The sequence below is a fragment of the Elephas maximus genome, chromosome 26 (genome assembly GCF_024166365.1).
Source record: "Elephas maximus indicus isolate mEleMax1 chromosome 26, mEleMax1 primary haplotype, whole genome shotgun sequence".
Classification (NCBI taxonomy): Eukaryota; Metazoa; Chordata; class Mammalia; order Proboscidea; family Elephantidae; genus Elephas; species Elephas maximus.
Window position 1 is genome coordinate 25,021,158 of NC_064844.1, and position 18,656 is coordinate 25,039,813.

Consider the following 18,656-nt stretch of genomic DNA (forward strand, 5'->3'; position numbering starts at 1 on the left):
GAAAATAGACTGTAAAGATGCAAAAACAGAAGCAGAGCAAGCACTTAGAAAGCCATTGCAGTAGTCTCGTGGGATGATGATGGTTTATATTGAGGAGGTAGCTGTAGAAGTGGTGAGAATATGCCATTTCACTATGTATTTTAAAAACAGAGCTGATGCGACTTAGCGATGATATAGATGTTGTGAGGGAAGAGGAGCAGTCAAGGCTGACTGGAGTTTGGAGCTTGAGCCACCAGGTGAGTGGGAATGGCGTCCACTGAGAGGTTAAAGCACTGTGGAGAGGAAGGACAGTCAAGAATTCGCTTGGAACTCGAGAAGGTTTGAGGTGCTTTCCAGATGTCCAAGTAAAGATGTCAAGGAGGCTGTTGCACATTGGAAGTCTGAAGCTCAGGGGAAAGGAACAGGCTGGAGATGAAACTTTGCGAGTCATTAATATACCAAACCAAAGCAAACCCACTGTCATCGAGCCAATTCCAACTCCTAGTGACTCTATAGGACAGAGTGGAACTGCTCCATAGGGTTTCCAAGGCTGTAATCTTTACAAAAATAGATTGCCACACCTTTCTCCCACAGGCAGCTGGTGGGTTCAACTCGATGACCTTTCTGTTAGCAGCTGAGTACTTTAAGCACTGTGCCACCAGGACTCCTCATTAATGCACAGGGGGTATTTAAATCCACGGGACTGGTGGAGTTCGCCGTATATTGCCAGTGACTTCCCTGTTTTCACTTGAGGCTTCATGTTACAGGTCAGACACTTTGACAGTCCCTACCTGGTGTACCATGAGAAGATCAAAACTAGCCGGGTGTTCATCCGAGACTGCAGCATGGTGTCTGTGTACCCACTGGTCTTGTTCGGAGGAGGCCAAGTGAATGTGCAGCTTCAAAGGGGAGAGTTCGTGGTCTCCTTGGATGATGGCTGGATCCGTTTTGCAGCTGCCTCGCATCAGGTAAAGAGTGCCTTCTTTAACTTCCTGGAACACATAAGATATGCTCCTACCTCACGGTCAGTTTCCTCTCTGAAATATTCTTTCCTTAGGTATGTGCATGGCTTGCTCCTTCACTTCACTTAGGATCTGCTGAATTGTCTTCTCCTCAGAGAGCTCTCCCCGGACCACCCTATGAGACTCAGGCTTTGATAATATAAAGCATAGGGCATTCCTTTAGTTGTCCAGGACAGCAGAGCTAATGAGCTAATTCAGAGTGATGAGCCTTCAATAGGAGACTGAGAAAGAGTGGGGCTGAAGTGAGGCCCCACCCCTACCAGGAAGGACACTGGTGTGAAGGGTTTGGACAGAGGCTGTAAGGTTAATATTATACAAATACTACAGGTTCACCAAGGAAAAATCAGGAAGTACAGATAAGCAAAAATAAATAAATAAAAATCATCCTGGTTCCACTACCATAAGGAAGGGATGATGGGTGTGAATTCCAGGCTTCGTTTCCTGTCATTCTCAGGTCTCCATCATTCACTGCATGGAGTCTCTGTGAACAGCATTTAAGAGGAGTATATGTTGATGAAAGGAGCCCTGGTGGCACAGTGGTTAAAGCTCTCGGCTGCTAATCAAAAGGTCGGCAGTTCAAACCCACCAGCTGCTCCATGGGAGAAAGATGTGGCAGTCTGCTTCCATAAAGATTACCGCCTTGGAAACCCTATGGGGCAGTTCTGCTTTGTCCTGTAGAGTTGCTACGAGTCAGAATCGACTCCAGAGCAACAGGTTTGGTGTTTTTGGTATATGTTGCAGAAATAAAAATTCATTTTAACATTTGCATCTGTTAGAATGCTTATGTTGCAAGAAACAAACACTACCTTAAACATTAAAGGGAATTTATTGGCCTGTTTAATTTTAAAGATTAGAGAAGCGACGTCCAACAGAAATATAGTGCAAGCCACATGTGTACTTTTAAATTTTCTAGTAACCACATTAAAAAAAGTAAAAAGGAACAGGTGAAATTAATTTCAATATATTTTATTTTACCTGTTATGTCTAAAATGTTTTAATTTTAACATGTAACCAACACAAGAAACTTAATGAGATACTTAAATTCTCTCTTCATTCTTAGTCTTTAAAATGTGATGTGTGCTTTATACTCACAGCACATGTCAGCTTGGACCAGCTTCAGGTGCTCAACAGCCACATGTGGCTGCATACTGGACAGTGCAGGTCAAGAGGGCCAGGCACGGCTGGCTTGATTCAGCAGCTCAATGATAACAAACGACCTTGTAGGCGCAAGAGTGTTGCAGTAGCTCCTGGCCTCACATCTGTGTAGCACACTGCCGGGAATGGGAGACAGAGTCCTCTTTCCTAAAAGCCCCATCAAATCTCCTTCCTAAATCAATAGCTGTGGCTAAGGGAGCATCACGGACTGATTACTAAGGCCTGGATTACCTGAGCCATTCCCTCTGACAAGAACCTGTTTTAATTAGATCAGGGTCCAAACTGCCCAGTGGGTATACTTTGGGGGAGGGCAGGCAGATGCTGGGAAGATGTCCAAAGACCACTACAACATCAGCATAAGCACAATGCCATTAAAAGTACAGAGCCCTTTCCTCTACAAAATCGTAAAATGTGTCCCAAAGCCAGAGAGATGTTTTTGTTTAATATCCACCGTTTTTAATTTCTCACTTTCCAGCTTCTCTCTCAGAGGAGATGGTTCAAAAGTTGGCCAGGCTTTATTTAATATGGAGAGCATGACTAAAAAGCCGTATTTCCAGATTTTATCTTTTCCTGAAATGAGATAAGATGGAGGAACCTATTTATAATGGACTCTGTCTTCTGTTTAGTATATTACAGAGCGGCCATCGAGTGAGCATTCTTACAGCTGTATCAAGAAATCTTAGAAGCGCTTTTAGGCTAAGGACCCCTGGTAGCACAGAGGTTAAGAGCTTTGGATGCTAATCAAAAGATCTGCAGTTTGACTCTACCAGCCGCTCCTTGGAAAACCCTATGGGCAGTTCTGCTCTGTCCTGTAAGGTGGCTGTGAGTCCGAATCGACTCAGTGGCAACAGTGTTAGTGTTTCTGGTTTTTAGACTAAAAATGTGTTTAGTTTTCTTCCTCTAATGGGGTTAAAATTACTACCAGAAGTCTAGGACGATAGTAATCATAATCAGAGCATTTCCCTCTAACACCCTTTCCTCACCTGTTGCCCCAGCACTGCTTATATTCTGGCCTTCATTTTAGGTGGCCGAATTAGTAAAGGAACTTCGTGGAGAGCTTGATCAGCTGCTCCAGGATAAAATCAAAAACCCGAGCATAGATCTGTGTACGTGTCCTCGAGGATCCCGGATCATCAGCATGATTGTGAAGCTTGTCACCACACAGTAAAGGCCAGCCTTAGGGGAATGCCCACTACTTGCCTGCGTCTCGCTGGCCGGGGAATAACAGCAGCACTCTACCTCCAACTGAAGACCTGTCTGTGCTGGGGCGCAGTGCCAAGGCAGCTGGGCACCACGGGCCCGTCGGGAAGCTCTCAGACTCAGCGTTTCTCACAAGGTAGTGGGCACTCCCAGTACAATTTGGAGCGTCAGTGGTGACACCATCTAAAACCCAGCTTGCCTGTCTCTCTCTGTGACTGTCCTGGAGAGAAGGAAATTTATCGGTTAACACAGAAGTGAATGTTTAATATAATTCTGTTTCAATTTATGTGTTATTTTTCCCTGCTTTTTACTGGGGTGACAGGGGCATAAGGAAAATACCTATTATTGTTTTTTTTTTTTGTCATAAAGGCTCAAGTAAGAGGAGTCAGAATAGAGAAAGAAACTGTACCTTTCTGCAAACAGGCAGGAAAAAAATCATGTGAGCAAGAAAAATAAAAATATCATTTTAGGCTATTGATTGACTACTACGTGGACTTGATTTGTGAAGGATTTTTATTTTTACTCCTTAAAGATCAGCCTAAAATAACAAACGTAATGAGTTCTGTTGTGGTTTTATAATGCAAGCTGGTCTCTTCTTAGAAGCAAGGCAATCTGGTGTCTTCATTCTCTTTAGTTTTCCATTTAGGTATCTTTACCCTCTATTGCAGACTCACAAGGGCCAGGTTTCACTTTATCTGCAGGGAATTTTCATGGTATTCCCCAAGGCAGAGTCGACTGGGTTGAGACAGGAAAGGTTGTCATTGCTGGTGTCAGATTTACAGCCATAACAGTGCCTCCCGTGAGACTGCTGATAGTTAAGGGGGCGCTAGTATTTTGGGTGGCACAAGCAGTTAAGTGCTTGGCTGCTAGCTGAGGTTGGAGGTTCAAGTCTACCTTGAGGTACCTTGGAAAGAAGGCCTGGCAATCTGCTTCTGAAAAGTTAGCCATTGAAAACTCTATGGAGTATAGTTCTACTCTGACATACATGGGTCACCACGAATAGGAATCTCCTAGACGGCAGCTGGTTTGGTGGTTTTATTTTGGGGGCGGGGCGGTGGGGGGATACCGATACATCTTCCCTGGATGTTCATCAGTGTGGCCGGAAATGATCCCAAAGAGCAGAGTGGAAGAAACCTCCTTGTGTTGGCTAGACCTCAGGTAGGGAGTCACTGTGGGTTTCCTGCTATATCCAGGTTGAATACAAATTGATCAACAAAAGCACCTCAGTGAAAGGTGTTCACTTTCTGAAGTATTATTTTAGTTATGTTTTCAGGAAAGCTCCTAATGTGTTTAAGCTGCAATATAGTTGAATAGCTTAGACTCTAAGCAGTATTTTTAAAAGGCATCAATTCGTGTTGTCACTTTAAATTAAAAAAAAAAAACACATACACAGCAGCCACCTTTTGACTTGCTCTTGAAACAAGGCTCACATCACAGAACTGATTAGGCTGGACCTTTAGGAGAAATCAAGGAGAAAATAGCATTAACCCCCTGAAAGAGTTTTTTTTTTTTTACGAGTTTTGACTCAGTGCTACAGTGGAGCTCCCGCTCCCCTTGCCAGAGACATCCGTCCTACGGGACCTGCAGCTTTAACCCAGGTTTGCAGCAGAACATACAGCTGGGAGGTGGCTAACAACAAAACTTTAATCCAGAGTGCCGAAAAACTGCTCCCCTCAGGGAAGCCAGTTCTTGGCTGGTCACTTCCAGCCACATACAAACACACAAATACTATCATTTTATAGAAGTGCCACAATGTGAAAATGGAACAAAGCCTTGATTTAGGGCTGAGTAAGAAGATCCACACCCACAGAAGAAACTTCTTAAGCTAATCATTAAAATTATGAAATAAGAAATGAATAGGATTACTCCTTTGCAATTAAAGATTGGAATGCTGTCTAGCATTTCAAGATGAAACGATTTCTCAGCCCCAACAAGGTGGTCAACATTTCATGTAATTTTACGGAGAGCTAAATGGTAAATGGTTTCTTAAAATTAACTGTTTTACTGCAATCTAGCTAGGAAACAATATTAATAAAATACTTAATACTAAATTAGTCTCCACTGTTTTGTACTATATCTAGTCTCTGGAAAGTTCTCAAGAAATTAGAATCATTCTTATACAAGTGGCCATAGGTTGACCACTTTGTCTTCTTCCTCCTTCAGTTCCATATCTGATTATTACAACTCAAACTCTGTGATAAGTGATGAACTTTAGTCTTCATCCTCCCATTCATTATCTGAGAGGTCTAAATTTAATAGATCTAAGCACTCCTGTAATCTCACCTGTAATCTGTAGGTATATAGCAAGTGTTAGATTATTTTTGTTTTTGGAGGGGGTTGGTTTCCTTTCTTTCTTTCTAGGCAGAGGTTAGAATATATCCCTAAGAGGTCATCATAAAATAAGGTCTTGTGAACGTACCTTGTAAAGTTCAAAGCAGTGCCTGTCAGGCCTTAGGACCAAGGATGTGCTCTTCAGATGCAGCCCAGGCTGCCTTTGTGGGCACTCGGCTCTGTATTGTGTTGTCTGTTTCTGGGCCTAGAGCTGGTGAGCTTGGACTTCACCCTCTGAGGGTGTCTCGTGGATGTCCCCCAGCTGCCGCATGAAAAATGGATTCATGTGACAGCAAAGTATGGTCACACTGCCGTTATTCTGCATGAATAAGCCTAGGCAGAGGCTGGCTGGCCTCCTAAATCATACTGGAATTAAGCATAATTCCTAGGGTTCCCCCCCCCGCCCCCGCCACCCTAAATATGAGGGGGGAAAGTTTACTAAAATCCTCAGTTAATAAATACAAGGTTAGCTGTTGTTTTCAGAAGTTAGGTCTTCATCGTGAGCCTGTGTCAGTCAATATTTGAGTGCTCACAGCACAGTGGCCCAGGCGGAAACAACATGGAAACAGCTAATACAATTTGTTGTTACAGCTAGAGTTTCTGATTGCTCGAGAGTGGTCTGCTTTTTCCATGTCTCACAAATGCAACACTATGCAATGACTAGGTGAACTGTTAACCAGGATGACTGTTAGTGACTGCCGACAGAGACTTTTTTTCTTAACCATTTTTAAGGTGCATCCTCCAAATAATATATTGAAGAGATTGGTTGTAAATAGGGCTTGTAGCCAATCACTGATCCTTAATATGGTTTAAAAGCTTAGATGTTTTAATAATTTGTTTTATCAAGGGTAGAAAAAGAGAGTCCTCTTGGAGAGTTACCTATACCCTATATATAAACCATCAGGAAGAAGTGGAGTCTGTGTTTCATAAAGATACAGGCAGCAACTCAAATATGAACTTGTTCCCACATGCAGCTCAGCCACTTTGCCCTCTCTGGCCAGCCGTGGGTCTGCTCCAGAGGCCAATTCTAACCCAGCTAACTGAGTAACTAAGGCAGGCCACAGTGCCCCTGTGAGACAGCTATGACAAGGGATGGTTTAGAATCAATAAACTGGATTCTTCTTCTTTTTTTTTTTTTTTCCACCTTTATTTCAAACTTTTAGGATAGAAACAGGGCAACAAAAACCAACATGGTGGGGTTTGTTTGAAATAGCAACTTCCAAGGGTGGCCTTGGACATTCAGCCCAATCTCATTACTTTCTTACCCAACAGTGAGACCTGACACTGAAAACAGTATATGCTATAATTATTTAATAAACATTTTCAACAGTAGCTGTTCCAATGTAAGGTTTGTTATTTCCTTATATAAAATATGCAATTACCTCTACTTCCTTGATGCTAAGTTTTACGGAAAATGGCCTGAAGGAGTTCATTTTCCTTCCAGGTTGAATGAATTTACACTTTGAAGAAGAGATTACCCGTGGCTGAATTTTCTTCTACAATAATTAAAGAGGGCAATTTAGCCCAAAAAGACTCATTTACTTCCTGAGATTCCCCTTTTAATAAGTTTTGTCTCATTCCATACTTGAGTTTCAAATGTATTGTAACAACAGTGTTTGTTGACCTTTAAAATAAGACTTTATTTGTCCATAGAGGTTGAATGACAAATACCCTGTCATGTACAAGGATTATAAAGAAGTTTGCTCACAGGAGAAAATGTAGTTTTTGTTTAAACCAGTGGATCTTAACTGGGGGTGATTTTGCCCCACAGGGGATATTTGGCAATGGAGACATTGTTGGTTGTTACATCTGGAGGCGGGGAGCCCTACTGGCATCTAGTGGGTAGAGACCAGGGATGCTGCTAACATCTTATAATGTGTAATACACCCCCTGCCGCAAACAAAACATCATCTGGTTCAAAGTCAGTGGCAGAGGTATCGGCACTATAGACAGAAACACCATGCCATCCCTCTACAGCAAAGACCCAAAAAACTAAGTAAAACAGACACAAATGTCAATTCTGGAATCCTAAGAGTCAAAAAAAAGGATAAAGAGCTCAATCAAGCACCAAATAGAACAAGAAACTGACAAAGAACAGAGAATGGGGAAAGCTACATAGTGGAGGTCCGCTACCAGCTAACACAGCACGGACTCACCATCTTGGACCTCAGCCACTGAGAAACGCAGATGGAGTACAGGAAGGCAATTTCACTAAACTCTAAGCAGGAGACAGACCACCTGGTAACCAGTGATATATGCTTTCCCAACCCCTGCCCTTCTTCCCTGTACAAGGCCTCTGCCACTTTCCAATGGGCCATTGTATCTTAGGCAGAGAGACACCGGCTCACTACCACCCCAGATTCGCCATCTTCAACCTCAGCCACCACGGACTGCAGATAGAGAGTATGGGAAGGCAAGTTTGTGGAGCTCCCAACAGGAGACAGAGCACCCAGTAACCAGTGATACTTTCTCACCCCCCACCCTTCTTCCCTCTACGAGGCCTCTGCCACTTTCCAATGGGCCATGGTCGCTCAGCCAGAGAGAAACAAGCTCCTTGCCACCCAGATTTGCCCCGCCCCCACTGGCCAGCTCCATCAGAGCCATTTTGTTTTGTTGTATTGGCTTTTTTTGTTTCTTCTCTCTCATTCTTTCCTTTTCTCTCCCCCGCCCAGCTAGCATCGTGTGCTGTGTGGCCCCTTCTTAACAGGCTGTGCCACACCATTCAGCTAGAGAGCCGCCAGCACACAGCCTTCCTGGGTCCACGCCGCCCAAACTGGCAGACTCCTTCACACATTTATTTTTTGTTTGTTTTTGCTCTTATTTTTTTTGTTCTCATTTCTTTTTTTTATTTCGTCTCTCTCTCTCTTCCTTCCTTCCTATCCTTTCTCCCACCCACCTAGCCCCATGCACCACCCACCCCCTTCTCGACGGGCTGTACTCCACTGCTCAGCTAGAGAGTCTCTGGCACATGGTCTCCCCAGGTCTGCACCACTCCCACAGGCCAACTCCCTCAGCACTATATTTTTTTGTTGTTGTTTATCTTTCCCGTTCTCCCTTTTCCTTCTCCCCTTCCATCTAGGCCCTGCGCTGTCTCCACCCCTTCCTGATGGGCCATGCTGTGCTGCCTGGCAACAGAGACATCAGCTCACTGCCACGCCAATTCTGCCCTGACCCCAAAATCCAGCTCCCCCAGCACCATATTTTTTGTTGTTTTGTTCTGCTTTTCTTCTCTCACTTCTTTCCTTTCTCCTGCCCTACTAGCCACATGGGCCTCAACAGGCTGGGCTGCACCACTTGGCTAGAGAGTCACCAGCACACGACCTTGCTGAGTCTGCCCCACCCCCACCCACCGAATCCTACTGTGCCGCCATTTTGCTCATTTTTTTGTTTTATTCTTTTTTCCTGTTTCCCTCATTTTTTCTTTTGCTTTTGTTTCTCTTCTTCTCTCACCCACTTAGCTCCACACATCACATCCTCTCCCTTCCCTCCTGCCTATCTACACCATGCACCGAGGACTGCACCCCCAAGCAGCACAGACGTGGACCACCAGACACTGCCCTACACTGCCCCCTGGCCCCACCCCACCAGCCACAGTATGTGCCACAAATGACCCATTCCCACCCTCCCACACCCTCCACTAGACCTGCCCTGCTGAACATGGTTGAGTGACTGGCCCTGTCCACCTGGACAAGGTGGTGAGAAGTATTGTGCCCACAGATGAGCAAGCAACAAAGCATCCCCATCCCACCCACCCAGACATAACCAAATAAAACAAAAAAGCAGGACAAAACAACCACATCTACAGTCAATAAATGAAGAAAATAATTCCTGAATGTCCTGAAGGCAGCAATGTCAAAACATATTAAAAAGAACAGTACAGGATGGCTCCAGAAAGTGAACAAAATAAAATACCAGGTGACCTTCCAGTAGAAGAAAAGGCACTGGAACTACCCAGTACCAAATCAAACCAAACCCGTTGCCATCAAATCAGGAATTCAAAACCAAATTCAAAACATTCTCTTGAGGAACAAGACAAGGATGCCCTTTACACCACTCCTATTTAACATTGTGCTGGAAGTCCTAGCTAGAGCAATAAGGCAAGAAAAAGAAAGGGGATCCAAATTGGTAAGGAAGAAGTAAAACTGTCCGTATTTGCAGAAGATATTATACTATACATTGAGAACCCAAAAGACTCCACAAGAAAACTCCTGGAACTAACAGATTCAGCAGAGTAGCAGGTTACAAAAACCCATTGCCGTTGAGTCGATTCCGACTCATAGCAACCCTATAGGACAGAGTAGAACTGCCAAGGAACCCCCCGTGTATTTGAACTGCCAACCTTTAGGGTATCAACCATAGCGCTTAACCACTGCACCACCAGGGTTTCCAGCAGGATACAAGATAAACATAAAAAATCAGTTGGATTCCTATACACCATTAAAGAGAACTACAAAAAGGAAATCAGGAAAGCAATACCATTTATAATAGCCCCTAAAAAAATAAAAGACTTAGGAATAAATGTAACCAGGGATGTAAAAGACCCATACAAAGAAAACTACAAAAAACACTACTGCAAGAAACCAAAAGATACCTACATAAATGGAAAAAAAAAAAAAACATGCTCATGGATAGGAAGACTCAACATTGTGAAAATGTCAATTCCACCCAAAGCAATCTACATATACAATGCAATCCTGGTTCAAATTCAACAGCATTCTTTAAAGAGATGGAAAAACTAATCATTAACTTTATGCGGAAAGGGAAGAGGCCCCCGATAAGTAAAGCACTATTAAAGAAGAAGAATAAAGGAGGACTCGCACTACCTGACCTCAGAACCTACTATACAATTACGGTAGTCAAAACAGCTGGGTACCGGTGTGACGACAGACACATTGACCAATGGAACAGAATTGACAACCCTAATGTAAATCCATCCACATATGGTCACCTGGTCTTCGACAAGTGCTCAAAGGTCATCAAATGGGGAAGAGACCGTCTTTTTAACAAATGGTGCTGTCAAAACTGGATGTCCATCTGCAAAAAAATGAAACAGGACCCGTACCTCACACCATACACGAGAACTAATTCAAAATGCATCAAAGACCTAAATATAAAACCAAAAACTATAAAGATCGTAAAAGAAAAAATAGGGTCAACATTAGAGGCCCTAATACACGGCATAAACAGCATATAAACCGTAATTAACAATACACAAACACCAGAAGATAAGCTAGATAACTGGGATCTTCTAAAAATTTAACACTTATGCTCATCAAAAGATTTCACCAAAAAGTAAAAAGAGAAGCTACAGATTGGGAAAAATTTTTTGGCCATGACAAATCCAACAGACGTCTAATAGCTAAAATCTATAGTAAAATCTAACACCTATACAACAAAAAGACAAATAATGCGTTTAAAAATTGGCAAAGGATAGAACCAACACGTCACCAAAGACGACCTTGGGGTGGCTAACAGATACATGAGGAATGCTTGCAATCACAAGCCATAAGAGAAATGCAAATCAAAACTACAGTGAGATACCATCTCACCCCAATATTTATTACTGGCATGAATAAAAAAAACAGAAAATAACAAATATTGGAGAGGCTGCGGGGAGATCGGAACTTTTGTGCACTGCTGGTGGAAATGCAAAATGGTACAGCCATTTTGGAAAAAGATATGGCAAGTCCTTAAAAAGCTAGAAATAGAAATACCATGTGATCCAGCAACCCCCCGCCTTGGAATATATCCTAGAGAAATAAAATCTGTCACAGGAACAGACGTACACACACCCCTGTTCATTGCAGCATTATTCACAACAGCAAAAAGATGGAAACAACCTAAGTGCCCATCAATAAAAGATTGGATGAACAAACCATGGTATATATACAAAATGGAATACTATGCAACGATAGAGAACAATGATGAATCTGCAAAACATCTCACAGCAAGGATAAATCTGGAGGGCATTATGCTGAGTGAAATAAGTCAATCACAAAAGGACAAATATTGTATGAGACCACTATTATAAAAAGTCATGAAAAGGTTGACGTTCAGAAAGAAACAACCTTTGATGGTTATGGGGGGGGGGTGGGGAAGGAAAAACACTAGGTAGACAGTGGATAAGTACTGTAAGACAGTACACAGTACTGGGGAAGCCAGCACAACTTTACCAAGGAAAGGTCCTGGAAGCTCCACAGACACATCCAAACTCCCTAAGGGTCTGGATTACTGGGCTGAGGTCTGTGGCTACCATGGTCTCAGGCAACAGGAGCTTAACTGGCATAACATAGTTTATAAAGAAAATGTTCTACATCCTACTTTGGTGAGTAGTGTCTGGGATTTTAAAAGCTTGTGAGCAGCCATTTAAAATACTCCACTGGTCCTACCCCATCTGGAGTTAAGGGAGAATGAAGAAAACCAAAAACACAAGGGAAAGATTAGTCCAAAGGACTAATGGACCATAACAACTATAGCCTCCACCAGACTGAGTCCAGCAACTAGATGGTACCCAGCTACCACCACTGATTGCACTGACAGGGATCACAATAGAGGGTCTCAGACAGAGCCAGAGAAAAATGTAGAACAAAATTCTAACTCACAAAAAAGACCAGACTTACTGGCCTGAGAGAGACTGGAGAAACCCCAAGAGTATGGCCCCTGGACACCCTTTTTTACTGAAGTCACTCATGAGGTTCACCCTCAGCCAAAGATGACACAGGCCCATAAAACAGAACAAGACTAAATGGGCACACCAACCCAGGGGCAAGGACAAGAAGGCAGGGGGGGACAGGAAAGTTGGTAATGGGGAAACCAAGGTGCAGAAGGGGAGAGTGTTGACATGTCATGGGGTTGGCAACCGATGTCACAAAACAATATGTGTATTAATTGTTTAAAGAGAAACTAATTTGCTTCTGTAAAGTGTCATCTAAAGCACAATTTTTAAAAAGTCAGTAGCTCTTTAAACAAAATGAAATGGATAACCACCCACTTATAAAGTCTAGCTACTAGCTATTCGATTTAAATCATGCCCATAGAAATCTCTGAAAATGGAAGCTTATTTTGGACTAAGGAAAGTTAAAATTTCTCCCAATCAATTTTAATAAACATGTACTGTGTGAACAAGAGCTTATGAATACAGAGTACTTAAGAATTTGGGGAAATTACATGTATAAATAGGAAAAGCCATGTACAGACGGATAGTGATGTTCTTTAAAAATGTTCTACCATTAAATTTTCTTTTGATTTTTTTTAAATCACTTATTTTGAAAATATGAGGATAAGTTAAAACACGCTTTTTGAAGATATGGTTTCTATGTGACACTAATGCTGCTGATACTTCCCATGGCCAAGTTCAAGTTCTCACACTTAGACTCACATTAACATGTTTAAAGCGCACGCATGCACACACACACACACACACACACACACACCCCTAACTAATCTTTTTGTTAAACAGTGCCCAACCTAGTAGATTTTGGCCAATATGCTAAAATATAAATAGGGTAAAAATAAAAAGAGGGTGGCTATAGCTCTATAGGGATATGACTGCAAAAATGTTTAATTGTAATGTGAAGCCTAATTGGGAACTATGATTTCTAGGCTCAGTAACCTTCTTCCTGTAGTTTGAACTAGAAAAATCAGTTTGTTTTAGGGCTTAGAATGGCAAAGATATGTTATGCTCTTTAGAAGACAGATGCCTGTATAAATTGGGCCATGTTATATGAGGCGTACCAAGGGACTATCCCTTATGATGAAGAAACCAATCCACTGATTATTGGTTCGGCACAAAACAGCCAGTAATTATAGACATTTCTGTTAATGCTGCCCTCTGTCCCTGGAATTCATCTGGGCACTTTCGCATGTAAACTCCACCTGTCCCCATTTTTCTAGCCCATAAATCTTTTCTACTGTAAACTCGAGCAAGACTGGATTAACTGAAGCATGCAATCTCATTAGTTAGCTAGGAGGCTGATAGTCCAGTTTATAACTAATGTGTGCAACATGCAGGGGCGGATTATCCAATAAGAAAGATAAGCACAATGCTTACCTTGCTTACCAGATCTTCTGTAGTAAACAATTCCACATTTTTTTTACCACATCAAAGATTCCGCTTCTAGATATGGCTAGCATCTCTCTCTCCCAACCCCACAGCACCTTCCTACAGAATCAAAGCCTCTTTCCAAGGGCTTACTTATTAATCCGTAGAGAACATTTCATTACAGATGATCTGGTAAACATGGTAAGCGCTGTACTTACCTTGCCAATTGAATAATCTGCCCCTGGCTACATGGTTAGTTTGGGACCCACACTGGAGTTGCAGAAATTCCTTTCACATTTATTCTTATCATTTCAATTTAATCTACATATTTTAAGCAGATGTTATATGCTGGTTGTTCTGCTAGGAGCTTGGGATACAAAGATAAACAGGGACACAGGAGAAACAAAAGAATAGAGAAACAAAGTTTACTTGAATAGATACAATCAGGAATATAATTTAACCCTTGGAAGAGCCTCTCAAGGTTCTGAACAGTCTGAATAGTGTGTTTGTTGAAATTAAAAGGAATGCAGCTAATGGCTTCAACCAAGTCTCTTACTTCTGCTTTTTAACGCTCTTTCTCATCTCATTCGGCAATCAGAGTGTGCTTCTTTAAACCCTGTGAGCAACTTCTACAAATAGCCAAAGTTATAGGGAATAAAATTATGGCCTACTCCCTCTTCATAATATATTTGGGTAATATTAACTAAAGAAAGAAGAACACAAAAGTGTGTTATAATAAAGTTCAGGGTTGCAAGATACAAGAGCAGTATACAAAAATCTGTATTTCTATATACTGGCAATGAACAATCCAAAAATGAAATTATGAAAACAATTCCATTCACAATAACATAAAAAAAAAATACAGAGGAATACATTTAACAACACGAGTGTAAGACTTGTACACTGAAAACTACAAAATATTGCTGTAAGAAATTAGAGAAAATCTAAATAAATGGAGAGATTTTCAATGTTCATGGAATGAAAGACTCAGTATAATTCATTAAGACAGCAATTCTCCTCAAACTGATCTATAGATTTTATGTAATTCCTATCAAAATCTCAGCAGGTATTTTTGGCAAAAATTGACAGGCTGATCCAAAATTTATATGGAAATGCAAAGAACCCAGAATAGCCAAATAATCTTGAAAAAGAACAAATAAAACTTTTAGAAGGAAACATGGAAAATCTTGATGACCTTGAGTTAGGCAGAGTTCTTAGGCACAACTCCAAAAGCACAGTCTAGAAAAGAAAAAAAAAAAACAACTGATAAGTTGTACATCAATTTTTAAAAACTTTTGCACTTCAAAAACATCACTGAGGAGATATAAGTCACAGAATGGAAGAAAAAAACTGCAAATTATGTATCTGATAAAGGACTTATACCTAGTACATATAAAGAACTCTTACAACTCAAGAAGACAAACAACCCAATAAAAAAATCAGCAAAATATCTGAATAGACATTTTACCAAAGAAGATATTCAAGCGGCTAATGATAAGCACATGAAAAGATGCTCAATGTCATTAGGCATTAAAAAAAAATTTTTTTTTTCATTAGGCATTAGGGAACTGCAAATTAAACCACAATGGGATAATACTTCACACCTACTAGAATGGCAATCATCAGACAGACAATAACAAATGCTGGTGACGATGTGGAAAAATTGAAATCCTCATACATTGCTGATGGGAATGTGAAATAGTGCAGCCATATTGGAAAACAATTGGCAGTTTCTTAAGAATGTAACATACACCCAGCAATTGACACTTAGGTATCTAACCAAGAGGAATGAAAATACATGTCCACACAAAGACTTGCTCACAAATGTTCATAGCAGCATTACTTATAATAGCCAAAAAGTGGAATCAATCTAAATGTTCACCATCTAGTAAACAGAAAAATAAAATATAGTATATTAATATGGAATACTATTCATCAGTAAAAAGGAGCAAAGTACTGATACATGCTACAAATGGATGAACTTCAAAACCCATATGCTCAATGGAAAAAAAAGGCCACATATTATATGATTCCATGTATATGAAATGTACAGAAAAATCAAATCTATAGAGGTAAACAACAACAAAAAAAGTAAATCAGCGGTTGCCAGGCTCAAAGTGGGAATGGGAATGGACTGCAAATGGGACAAGGGACCTTTACCCATAAAAAACCACCTTTGGGGGGTGATAACCAAAAAAAGAAAAACCCAAACCTGTTGCCCACAAGTTGATTCCAACTCCTATAGACCCTACAGGACAGAGTAGAACTGCCCCACAGAGATACCAAGGAGCGCCTGGTGGATTCAAACCGCCGACATTTTGGTTAGCAGCTGTCACAGTTAATTAACCACTACGCCACCAGGGTTTCCACTGAGGGGTGATAGGAATGTTAAAAATTGGATTGTGATGATGGTTGCACAACTAAAAATTAGCGAATTGTGCACTTAAATTGGGTAAATTTCATGGTATGTAAACAATAAAATCCTCTTAAAAATATGTATGAAGATGCTTTTTAATCACAAAGAGAAAAATAGCAACTTTACAGTGAAGAAACCTGGCAGACACCTCCTGAACAAAGTGATCACAGTTAACATCACCAGAAAAGGGGCAGACTGACATCATGTGCCTTCTGACAGGATGTCCTGAGAAGAACACATCACCCTTTCTGGAGTATTCCTGCCCCCAAAATACATGCTCTGAATTGAAAATATCAGACAAATCCAAATTGAGCACCATTCCATGTTCTTCAATGATATCAACGTCACGAAAGTCAAAAACTAAGGAATTATTCTGCATTAAAGGACCCTAAAGAGTCATGACAACTAAACACAACCTATGACCCCCCAAAATTTATTTTTGCTTTAAGGGATATTAAAACAATACGTAAAATCAGAACAAAGTCTGTATTAAATAACAGTATTGTCTCAATGTTAATTTCCTAATTTTGAAGCTCATACTGTGGTTTTATTTAAGAGAATATCCTCATTTTTAACATTGACTCCACGATTTACTCTCCAACAGTGTAGGAAGAAAAAAATATACATAGAGAAAAAAAATAAATATGATAAAATGTTAATTGCTGGGTGAAGGGTATATGAGAAGCCTTTGTTGTATTCTGGAAAAATTTCTGTATATCTGAAATTACTTCAAAATAAGTTAAAACAGTGAGTATACGCTATAGTTAGTTTTTTAAAAATAGATATGCATCTGAGTAAAGATTAGATAAAAACACAAATAAAAAGTATACACCAGAATGATCTGAATATGGAGCAGATAATTTCTTGTTGAATTTTTAAAAATCAAACAGTTCTCATACTGGAAACAGACACATGAGGAAATGCTAATTAACAAAGGAATAAAAATGAAAGCAAGTTTACATTTATTTATTTAGGTCTAAAATTGGAAAAGGTGTGCAACAGGGTTGTATTCTTTCACCATACTTATTCAATCTGTAAAGTGAACAAATAATCCAAAAAGTTGTACTATATGAAAAAGAACGCAGCTTCAGGATTAGAGGAATACACATTAACAACCTGTGATACGCAGATTATACAACCTTGCGTGCTGAAAATGAAGATGACTTGAAGCACTTACTGATAAAGGTCAAAGATTATGGCCTTTAATATGGATTACACCTGAACATAAAGAAAATGAAAATCCTCGCAAATGGATTGATAAACAACAGACGATAAATGGAGAAAAAAACTGAAGTTACCAAGGCTTCCTTTCATTCTACTTGGATCAATAATTGATGACTGTCTTAGTGATCTAGTGCTGCTGTAACAGAAACACCACAAGCAGGTGGCTTTAACAAACAAATTTATTTTCTCACTGTTTACCCATTAAACCCATTGCCTTTGGGTCAATTCTGACTCATAGTCACCCTATAGGACAGAGTAGAACTGCCCCATAAAGTTTCCAAGGCTGTAATCTTTACGGAAGGGGATTGCCACATTTTTCTCCTGCAGAGCCACTGGTAGGTTCGAATGCAATCAATTGTGTTCCCCCCCAAAATATGTGTCAACTTGGTTAGGCCATGATTCCCAGTAGTGTGTGATTGTCCTCCATTTTGTCATTGTAGTGTTACGTTAAAGAGAATTAGGGTGGGATTGTAACACCCTTACCAAAGTCATATCCCTGATCCAATGTAAAGGGAGTTTTCCTGGGGTGTGGCCTGCACCACGTTTTCATCTTACAAGAGATAAAAAGAAAGGGAAGCAAGCAGAGAGTGGGGATCTCATGCCACCAAGAAAGCAGTGCCAGGAGCAGAGCACATCCTTTGGACCCGGGTCCCTGTGCAGAGAAGCTCCTAGTCTGGGGGAAGATTGATGAGAGGGCTGACTGAGAAAGCCTTTCCCTGGAGCTGACACCCTGAATTTGGACTTTCAGCCTACTTTACTGTGAAGAAATAAATTTCCCTTTGTTAAAGCCATCCATTTGTGGTATTCCTGTTACAGCAGCACTAGATGACTAAGACACTGCCAAACTTTCAGTTAGCTAGGAGGCTAGAAATCTGAATTCAGGGTGCCAGCTCTAGGGGAAGGCTTTCTCTGTTTGCTTTGGGGGAAGGTCCTTGTGGCATAGCACCTATCTTCCTCCACCTCAGCTTCCTTGCTTGGTTACTTGTTTAATCTGCTCTTTTTATATCTCAAAAGAGATCCATTTAAAACACAACCTACACTAATACTGCCTCGTTAACATAACAAAGCAAACCCTGTTCCCAAATGGGATTATTACCTCAGGTATACTAGGATTTATAATACATATTTTCAGGGGACACAAACCAATCCATAACAATGCCCAAGGAAGCAGCAGTCAAGAAAGCAAACAACATATTGCATCGGGCAAATCAGATGCAAAAAAAAAACCTCTTTCACGTTCTAAAAAGCAAAGATGTCACTTAGATGACTAAGGTGCACCTGACCCCAC

General features: G+C 40.9%; 1 protein-coding gene across 3 annotated transcripts in view; it reads left to right on the forward strand.

The window, feature by feature from the left end:
- The window catches only part of DHX57 (DExH-box helicase 57), a 98,942-nt gene extending 93,568 nt beyond the window's left edge, over window positions 1-5,374 (forward strand). For all 3 annotated transcript variants that reach the window (XM_049870286.1, XM_049870288.1, XM_049870287.1), the window contains exons 23-24: window positions 747-947; window positions 3,181-5,374. In XM_049870286.1, coding sequence (XP_049726243.1) covers window positions 747-947; window positions 3,181-3,324 — 345 coding nt within the window. In that variant the 3' untranslated portion in view covers window positions 3,325-5,374. The remainder of the gene's footprint in view (window positions 1-746; window positions 948-3,180) is intronic.
- Window positions 5,375-18,656: the final 13,282 nt, after the last annotated feature.